The following is a 10,648-nucleotide window of genomic DNA, read 5'->3' as shown; positions in this document are numbered from 1 at the left end:
CTCTCAAGTTAAAGTTAAAGTTAAAGTTAAACTAGGACAGTGATGTTTCAGTACAAAAGCAGAGGGTTTTAACTTGACATGTTTTTCAGTAGACAGATGCTGCTGCAAACTGTTGCAGCTGTGAATCCGGTTCTGTCGGCTCTTGGCTCATAACTAGATATAAACCTCATGTCAGATTTTCATTTTTGTTTTGGGAATGAGATCCTGGGGGAAACAGTTTCAAAGTATTCTTTGTTACTCCTGTGAGACGTCATATGAAATAGGAGCACTGAGAATGCTGTTATATCTGCTGTGCCAGGCAGGTTTGTAAGAGATTAAAAAGACCAACATGTACAACTCTTCTAGGTGGTGGAAATATGGGATAGCATATCTGAACCCATGGAAAACCAGCCCGGTGGCACATTTAAGATATTGACTTTCCACTCTGAGGTTATCAAGCCACAGAAATCATAATCAAATCAGGTTTACTTAAAACAATATCAAACTCCAAGATATCATCGGTATCATCGAAATAAAGAATAGCTTTTGAAACAACTGATCATCCAAGTCTATAATGTCCTTGATAGCTGTTAAAACATTTGTAGGCTATTGTTTCATTTCTCAACATCAATAGATAGGCCACAATATCCACAAAGTCTCTAATATTTATCCACAAAGGACTTCCTCATACAGTGCTCATGCACATACATACATGTACACTTTTTTGTTTTGTTTAGATTTACTTCTGAGTCTGAAACTAATTCAAAATGCATATACTATATAATAAACAATATTGTGTCATCTCTTCAGAATTCCAGAATCTTCCACAATTAGCTACTGTAGGATTTCAGGCATTTGTATGATTTAACAAACAAAAAGCCACTACTGCACCAGTCAGGACGGGTGAAGATAATCAGCGTGCATTAACATTTAAGGGCATTACATGTTACTGTTAACAGCGGGAACTGTAATGATTATTTTATTTCTCTCGACAACGAAGGTCTGTTAATGACAGCATTTAGCCTACTCCTACCGTCTGAAGCCGAGTGTCCGTCCTTCTAGTGGGCGGGCGCAAGGTTGGTTGTGGACTTAAAGAGCTCTGAGGGGAGTTGACAAGCTAGTCTAAATAATTAAAGAGCGCAGACTCCAGCCAATCGTGACAATCTTTTAGGTATAAGTCCCTTCGGATGCTTCTGTCAAGCAACACAGTTATCTGGTGAATCAACTTATTAACACACATAAGCTAGCACCTTCGCTGGCTTGTTTCAGCACTATTGGTGTCAAGCTTTGAGCAACAGCTGCAGGAATAAACGAGTGTTTCATTTTTTTCGCACTGTCTCAAATTGCCAGTCGCAGCAAACGAAGAAGGAAGGAAAGCAACAGACAGGCAGTAAGAAAAAATATTCTGTTATACGCTCGGCTGCCATATAGCTATGTCCTCCGGTGATGCGTCGGAGCAGAGTCGGCGGTTTTGTGTGCTGTCTTGGGAGCAGGTGCAGCGATTGGACTCGATTCTTGGAGAAACGGTACCGATTCACGGGCGTGGAAACTTTCCGACACTTTCCGTTCAACCCCGACAAATTGTGCAGGTAGGCTGTGATTTTAATTTCCACCATCAATTAAAGCACGTTAAACACCGGCTACCTTCATCACTCATCTTAGTCTTTTTCAAATCTGCTTATTTCAGTTGAGTATTTAGAGATGGTCTTACTTCTGAAAGGAATCTTTTATCACTACCACTGTTCGATATAGCCTAATATCGGCTAACTTTCGTTACGTAATGGGAATGAAATGTCTCACTATAGATTAACTTTATATCGCCTTAAGTCAGAATACATATAATTATTCTATTTGAGAATGTGTAAATGTAAAAGTTCATTACCACATGTGGTGTTTTGGACATCATGCATTATCTGGTTAAATTGTGTGCAAATTGAAATCAATCTGGCTAATCGTAACGACTTTAAAGTCATTCCATATCCCATATAGCCAATATAACGTCTTTTTTTTGTATAAGGCCACCATAAAATAGGCCTTAACGCAAGACTGACCCGTCGCGATGTCTTTTTCCATGACTCTCATGATTGATTATTTCTCCGTGACGTTAACACGGGGCTGCCGTTTTACAGAAGGAGCTCCTAAGCGCAGTAAAGTTGTAAAATGTCTTAGAAATCTATTGGTAACCTCTCAGTCGGATGACGAGGATAGGGATGAGTCTTGATCTGCTCGTGCTTGTCATACAGAATTTTGGATTAGGGACATTTAGCCCTTGTCCCACCAGCGACGTCAGATTTCGGACTCGTATGAAAAGAATGTTCCAGATTTGGCCAGTGACCATAGACCTAAACCGGTTTTGGCATGAGCTCCCTCTGTACCGCCACCCTCTATCAACTCAACATACAGAACCACCTGGCCCACCAGACATTACTCCCGTTTCCCGTGGAAAGCCTAAAAAAGGTGCGCTGAATGCCGAGTGGTGCTGCACACACGCGCACACGCACGCTCACGCGCGCACACACACACACACACGCTCACGCGCGCACACACACACACACACACACACGCACACACAAACACACAGTGCTTGTCTCAGCAAAGCCTTTGTAAATCTGTTTCCCAGATGAAATCGTAAAATGGTGTCAGAGTAGGCTACCCCAAAGAATCTCATCTACAGTTGAATAAGAAGACTGCTTGAAAAGCAGCTGCTTGTTGAAAATGTTTCAAGCATGATTAGTTTCCAGACGTTTGAAACAAGGAAGGCTGCAGTAAATACAGAAGTGTTCTTCATTACCATTCCCAATGAGATTAACCAAAATCAGAAACTGGGAATATTGTACAGTAGTGTGTGTAGCAGATGTGATTTCTGTCCATAAGCTCTTCAATTCTATACTTTGTTTGTCTGTGTGTGTCTGTGCCTGTGTGTGTCTGTGTTGCAGAAGTGTGTAAATTCATGAGTGATGTGACTGATAAATACATACATAGTGCAGACGTTTTCAAAATTACTTTGCTATATCTGTAATTCCACCAAGTGTGCATTCAATGGCAGTAAGGATCAACTTTTAAATGTTCTTTAAATGTTCACATTTTGGTATTTTATAATCTGTTATCAAGATAATGAATGACCAGCTTGAACCCTTCACAGACCATACACATGGTAATCACATAAACCACCTCTATAAATCCCTCTTCAGGGCCAGAAACCCATTACTTTAAGGACAAACCTGTAAACTTTGACACTTTGAAGCATGAATTTTATGACTCTTTAATGCAAACTAAACTAAAGGAGGTGGGGTAGTCTCTATAGTGAACAGTGTAAAACACACACACACACACACACACACACACACACACACACACACACACACACACACACACACACACACACACACACACACACACACGCTCTTGTTATACAATCCCAAGGGCAAGGCTTTAAGTATTTCTCAGCCTTTGGCTATTTGCTTGTGTCGTCAATCAGTCAGCATCTGCATTTCATGACTAAGGGGTTGTGTGTGCACCCTGACTCAGCGTTTGAAGATAAAGTGATCTGGACAGTTTCCACACTATGTGCGCTGTGGCCTGTTGACCTCTTCTGGTCTTTTTTAGGTTGGTGGTGGTGGTGCATGAGTGTGTGTGTGTGTGTGTGTGTGTGTGTGTGTGTGTGTGTGTGTGTGTGTGTGTGTGTGTGTGTGCGCGTGTGCGTCTGCGTGCGTGCGTGTGTGTGTGTGTGTGCGTGTGTGTGGGGAGGGTACTTGGCAAGAGTCAGGGTGAGCAGGTATAGTACCAGCGCGGCAGGAAGCACGTGGCCATGAGCAGGCTGGCTTCCAAAAGCTCTCTCATTTTCTGATTACTGGAACAGAGCTCGGATTCCCAGCTAGGCCTATATGTTTCTCTGTTCAGTAAACACAGATTCTACAGACACCCATGCCATTACTAGCCTTTCAAGGGGATAATGAAGCATTCTGACAGAATTACTTTTTAATTTTCTACTGGCTAGAGAGCTGTAAAGGGTGGGAAATTACTACTTGACAAGTCTAAAGATCCACAACTTGAAAACTTTGTGCTTGAAGTTTATGCTCCCTTGGCAACTCTTAACATAGCAGCGACACCGCAGGAAGTAATCAGCAGATTTGTGTGTGTGTGTGTCTTGAATGCAGACTTTGGATGGTGATAAGCTTATGCTGTTACAAGTGCTAACAGGGCATACTCTTTTAGCTTTTTAAACTCTTTTATTGTATTTTCTTGCAAAAAGGGGCAAGAACAGACTGTCCAAAACACAATGAAGTCCTATTAGGGTGACGTCCTCAATGGCTGGTCAGGGATCAAACTGGGAACTAGAAACAAAGTGGACAACGAGTTCACACAGGTTGTATGGATTTTACCTGGTAATGCACATTTACTCTCCCAGGCTGGTTTGCAGCGTTGCTCCATGCTCCGGTCACCGTCTGACCCAGTAGTTTAAAATAACCAGCTTAAGACTCTGACTTGCATGGGAAAGGATAGCTGATTACTGCCTTGACACTAATCGGACTGATGGAAAGTTCTTCATGAGGAAAAGGTAGAGGGTGATGTGCTTGTAAATTGCAGATGCCCCCGTCGTGATTGAGCAAGTAATTTTCATGTCTTAGATTCTGCATTTCCGCCATTTCTGCTCCTCCCACACATACACAAGGTCTGTTGGTTCTTTGCTGCGATGATGTGAAGCCTCAAGCAACTACAGCAACATATTATAATTACACTGTTGTCTGCATGGTCTGACAGCACAAATGTGCAAATTGTCATAAATAATGTAATTGCATTTAGTGTGAAATATAAAAAATTACATGCAAAAAGCATCTGATTTATTTATTCTTTCGCACAATCACAGACTCCTAATCTGTCACTGTCTAGGGCTTGATTAAGGATGTATAAAAGTCCAACTAACCTAGAATGTGCTCAAGATCTTTGATGGTGCTCGTTTAGAATAATTAAATTGGTTTAATTGACGCCTGCTATTTCCCATTGTGAAAGTGAGTTTGTTCACAATAAGCCTGGTCCTGCTCAGGGCTTTTCTGGTGCATGCTGGTGCATGCAGAAAGTAGCATGTCATGCGTCGCCAAGCATGTCCCCTGCTCTGGCCCCCGGTTGGATCTCCAGTAATGCGCCAATGTGTTTTCAGGGTGCAGCTCACGTTGGAGCAAGATGAGACACACAGATGTGACTCGCCTCAGCGAGATCTCTATGCGGTGTGTAATTAGATTAGCTTGACAGTTAGGAGACCATAATCTAATGAAGAGGGTTAACTACAGGTTAACTGGACCGCCATCCTAAAATTGAACATAACCCAAGCCATGTGAGGTTAACACACCAACTGCCAAATTGACCGATGTTGGTGTCTTAATCGCTCATCTCTGGGGTAACCTCATCAACTGAGCCAAAAGGATGTGCCTTCAGTGTGCCTTCTCTGAGGTCCTCTTGTGTGACTGGGCACTTATTCTGAAGCTGGGTCTATAACAGCAGCGCAGTGTAGAGGCCGTGTCTGGAATGGATTTAGTTCTGATCCTGATGGGGATAATCATCAGCTGAAGCAGCTCTATGTGTTTGTCATCATCCTGAATACAAATATGTGCTGTTGCCACATCCTGCACACTGTTCCAGCAAATGTTTATCTTCCAACCATGTGCACATAGCTTAGATTACAGAATATTGACACATAATCATAATATTGACTCATTCTATACTTGGTATATATATATATTATTTGTAAATATGTATACTATTTACTTACTAGTTGTCACATATTTCTGCACATTCTTCAAACTGACATTTAAAAACTCTGACTGGGATCCTTGTGGGTGAATTTGAACCAAAAAGCTCTTTCTCTCTCTCTCTCTCTCTCTCTGTTTTTCTCTATTTCTTTCCCTCTTTCTCCCTCTCTCTCAGTCTGTTTCTCTCTCTTTCTTTCTTTCTCTCTTTCTCCCTCTCTCTCTCTTTCTTTCTCTCTTTCTCTGTCTGTTTCTCTCTCTTTCTCTCCCTTTCTCTCTCTCTCTCTCTGTCTCTGTCCTTTCTCTCTCTCTGTCTCCCCCCTTCTTCTTTTTTTCCTCACATGTGGTCAGAGAGACTGAGAGATCGAAAAAAGATCCATTGCTTTGGCTATATGCCTCCTGAAACTCTTTATTCATCTAATCCATGCTCAAAAAGAGTGCCCGATCAGCAAATTCAGGTGTGTTTGCTAAGGTCTTGGGCAGGGTGTCTAGACCAGCTGAAAGAGGGTCAGTCAGTCAGTCACCCCGTCACCCCGTCGACGTCTGGTTGCTGCCGCACCTCTGATCCTGAGATAGAGGAATGAACAGAATCTGCAGTGTCAAAGGGAGGGCAGGCACTTCACAGCCAGGTGTCAGTGGCCTCTCCTCTCCTTTCCTCTCCTCGTTCCAACTCTTCTCCTTTTCTCTCCTTTCCTCTCCTCTCCTCCCCTCCCCTCTTCTCTTCCCCTTCTCTTCTTTCTTGTCCTACACCATACTCTAACCCCAGCCATACTCGGCCTGTAGGGTTCTCCCTTCCTCATTCGCTCATTGAGAACGTGAAAAGAAACACTGCTCGCCTTCTGTGACCTCTGCACCGCTCGGCCATGTGGATTACGGCTGGGATTAGCCCAAAGAGCCCCTTTGTCTCACTAGGAATGTTTAGCATGGGATATTGCCGCACTTTTTCTTTTCTTTTCTTTTCTTTTCTTTTCTTTTCTTCTTGAAACTATGGCAGACCCCAGATCATTCCATTTCCACTGTTAGTAGTCATGGTAACTAATATCAAGAATGTTCCCTATTCTGTTCACTGTTACAGAAAGCTATACATCACATCAGATGTGTCATGTCATTTTACCTACATTCTTCTTCTAAAGCAAATATGGACATGCATGACTATATTGCTTCATTTGACCTGATGTACTGGACCCTCTAGTCAAACAGGCCTGATAATGTGCAGAATACACTGCATTCCACAAGCTATTGATTTTTACCATGTTTGCAGTAATGCTTGTAACCCATACTGAGAAATTGCCACCCACACATGTACCAGCGCGTGGGTTTATTTGGACAGTCGTTGGACATTACCGTAAGGGGCAGATCTGTTAATACGGGAAAAGGAAATGGGGTTGTTTGGCACCATGTCACAGGATCAGAAGTTCAGTATTGCCCCTCAACAGGGGATTGCAAGTCTGGGCAAAAGGAGGATTTTATTAGACTTCAGCCTGGGGCTGACGTGAGCAGCATGCTTCTCCATTTGCAGTGCCTGTGAGATTGTGTGTGTGTGTGGCCCAATTAGAAAATGAAAGCTTCAGCTGAGTGAACATAATGTATATAATATATGCAGTGGGCAGATTCATTTCCTCATCAGACTACAGCAAGACTGTACATACTTAGATGAGTGAGGATTCTTATAGTCTCTGTATTAAATTGTTTAAATGTTTGTGTTCCATTTGGAGGTCACGTTACCATGTAGTAAATGCAGTGGTTGAATGCAGAAGGTCATTCTGATGTTGTTATGGTATGTTTCAGGTGGTCCGGGCACGGCTGGAGGAACGTGGCGTTGCCGTGCGCAACGTGAGGCTGAATGGATCGGCGGCTAGCCACGCGCTTCACCAGGACACTGGACTCGGCTACAAGGATCTGGACTTGATTTTTGGTGTGTCGTTACCGGACGACAAGGCTTTCCGCCTGGTCAAGGATGTGGTTTTGGACTGCCTGTTGGACTTCCTGCCCGAGGGCGTGAGCAAGGAGCGCATCTCGGCGCTGACGCTCAAGGAGGCCTACGTGCAGAAGCTGGTAAAGGTGTGCAACGACTCGGACCGCTGGAGCCTCATCTCGCTCTCCAACAACACCGGCAAGAACGTGGAGCTCAAGTTTGTGGATTCGCTGCGGCGGCAGTTCGAGTTCAGTGTGGACTCCTTCCAGATCGCCCTGGACTCGCTGCTGCTGTTTGACCGCTGCTCCGAGACACCCATGTCCGAGAGCTTTCACCCGACGGTGCTCGGGGAGAGCGTCTACGGGGACTTTGAAGAGGCGCTGGGCCACCTCTCACACAAGGTCATCGCCACACGAAACCCCGAGGAGATCCGCGGTGGCGGCCTGCTCAAGTACTGCCACCTGCTGGTGCGAGGCTTCCGACCGACGTCGGAGGCCGACATGAAGTTGCTGCAGCGTTACATGTGCTCGCGTTTCTTCATCGACTTCCCTGACATCGGCGAGCAGCAGCGTAAGTTGGAGGCCTACCTGCAGAACCACTTTGCCGGCATGGAGCACAAGCGCTACGAGTGCCTGGCGACGCTGCACCAGGTGGTGAACGAGAGCACCGTGTGCCTGATGGGCCACGAGCGGCGGCAGACGCTCAACCTGATCTCGGCGCTGGCACTGAGGGTAATGGCCGAGCAGAACGCCATCCCCACTGTCACCAATGTCACCTGCTACTACCAGCCAGCGCCCTACGTCCGTGACATCAACTTCAACAATTACTACGTGGCACACGTGCACTCTCTCATGCCATCCAGTGCCTACCAGACCTGGCTGCCCTGTAACTGACCCCCTAAACACAACACAACACAACACAAAAACACCAGAACTGTGAAACGTGAGACTTTCAAAAAAGAGTAAAAAGTACCCCCCCCGCCCCCCCCACACACACACGTGTATACATAGAAACACACACACACACACACACACACACGTACGTATGTGTGCAGAGCAGCCCTGCTGTTTCAGCCCTTGTGGAGAAATTGAGAAGTTGTGAGTGGAAGAGTGGAAAGATGGATAGAAAAACAATTGGCAGTAAAACATTCTTGTCTCCTAGTGGGATATAAAAGGAACTTAACAAAACCAACAATTTTGGGATAAGGAACAGTAATAGGACTTTGCCAAATGTGACTGTACTGAAACAATCCCTTACTGCTATATATCTCCTTTGAGCCAAACACATGGTATTTCTGTTCACCTGTTTCTTTCTTGGGACTACTGGTCCTTCCTCAAATGTAGCAATGGGTTGGCTTGGGTTTGCAGCAATGTATGTTTCTTTATAAAAGTTTATGAATCTTCAAAAAAGGCTTGGTAAGTTTAAAGGAATGCTGCATTTTTGAGGAATAAGCTATGCAGTGGAGTATTTTTTTTCGACTGTGGTTTCAATCAACCTCTTTTATGAAAGGATGTTTAAAGGACCAAAGATGTTTGATTTCTTTTAGGTTTTTTGCTGTTGTTTAGAAGGGAATGTTGTTCTTGTAATTCCAAGTGCCTTACACAAAACCAATATCCAGAAAACACCTCCAAAGTGAGAGCTGTGCTTTCTCAAGCATTTTTCGTGTCTCCTTAGGTAAATGTAAAACTCTATTTTCAGGGATGGAGGCATTCATTTTAATGTGATTAAAAATGAGAAAAAGCCCAAACAATCTTTTGTGTTTTCAGGATTCTTTCTTCTTTGGCAGCATCTTCAAACTTCAGTGTTCTGTTTCCTTTGAATACATTATTTCCTGCCTACGCAAACTTTCAGGATTGACAAATCACGTTTGACTGTAAACAGAACCATGATTGCTATCTCAACAGAATAACTTTAGTAAATCATGACTCAGATGCACGTTAAAGTAGAAATCATCTTCATTACATTACATTTTGACACATGTTCATAATTCTTGACATGCTAAACTTAGACAGCTTACAGTAGTAGATCTGGTTTTGAACTGGCCTAGTCTCATCTAGAGTCACCTGATGTCTCAGGCTTGCTTTGCCCTGATCAGCTTTTATGATGGATCCATTTCATTTCTCAGGACATGGACCATCCAGATCTTTTCTAAAAGCACAAAGCCTTCTCTTTTATTTTTTAAATAAGACACTAAGCATGCAAAACAATAGCTTTTCTGTTCTTCTACCCGTGTTGCTATTGGAAACTGAATCAAGTTTCCCTCCATAACCCCATATCCATGTCACCGTGCTTTGTAAACATGAAAACATGCCACTATCGCAGAGATTCACAAAGTCTGGCACAAAGGGATAAATGTGGAATCAGTTTATTCGTGAAGCATGGTCAGCATCAACATCTGTTTTGTAAGTGTGAATTTATGAAGACAAGTGAGTCCCGTGGGCTGCTGAAGACCCCTCTGCAGTACATCTCCCTATCCATCCATCAAAAAAGCTGAACGCCACAGAAACCACAACCACACACATCCCTGATGAATGATGGGTCTAATTCACTAGTAATCCTTCAGTGCATAACTGCTTGTAGCAAAAGCACAATGGAGGGGGCTTTGTGACACAAGGCAGCAGTCAGACATGGGTGGATCTATGCTTGGTGTGGATGAGTGAGAAGAGAGACTTTTGCTCCTGGTTATGGACAGAGGCTTGAGCAGGCCTACTGCTTATGTGAGCTTTTTATGTGAGTATTTTTTGAAGAATTTTTCCATCAACAAATGTTCTACTCTGGGATGCCATGGTCCAACATTATTACACTGCTCTGGAAACTGCTGTAAACAGCCCTTTCAGGCCACAGAGGCCTAACTTCTTACCAAGAAAGACAAAGTAGAACGTAGATCTTAGGGTTCTCACCATTTTGAAGTGTAAAGTAATTTATAGGCCATCCTGTGGGGCCTGTGGGGCCTTTCTGGCTCATTACATTACATTTACATTTAGTCATTTAGCAGACGCTTTTATCCAAA

At 43.7% G+C, this 10,648-nt stretch overlaps 1 protein-coding gene across 1 annotated transcript; it reads left to right on the top strand.

Moving 5' to 3' along the window:
* The first annotated feature begins 1,169 nt into the window (after positions 1-1,169).
* On the top strand, positions 1,170-9,388 carry tent5ba (terminal nucleotidyltransferase 5ba). The gene is made up of 2 exons (XM_012838800.3): positions 1,170-1,568; positions 7,512-9,388. The coding sequence occupies exons 1-2, from the start codon at positions 1,413-1,415 to the stop codon at positions 8,529-8,531; spliced, it is 1,176 nt and encodes a 391-aa protein (XP_012694254.1). The 5' UTR covers positions 1,170-1,412; the 3' UTR covers positions 8,532-9,388.
* The last annotated feature ends 1,260 nt before the right edge of the window (positions 9,389-10,648 follow it).

The sequence above is a fragment of the Clupea harengus genome, chromosome 11, assembly GCF_900700415.2.
Source record: "Clupea harengus chromosome 11, Ch_v2.0.2, whole genome shotgun sequence".
Lineage (NCBI taxonomy): Eukaryota > Metazoa > Chordata > Actinopteri > Clupeiformes > Clupeidae > Clupea > Clupea harengus.
The sequence above is the reverse complement of the archived record's forward strand: the minus strand, read 5'-3'. Positions and strand labels throughout refer to the sequence as shown.

Coding starts and splice junctions, on each gene's coding strand:
- tent5ba (XM_012838800.3), top strand. CDS start 1,413: ATGTCCTCCGGTGATGCGTCGGAGCAGAGTCGGCGGTTTTGTGTGCTG. Junction 1,569..7,511: donor AACCCCGACAAATTGTGCAG/GTAGGCTGTGAT, acceptor GGTATGTTTCAG/GTGGTCCGGGCACGGCTGGA.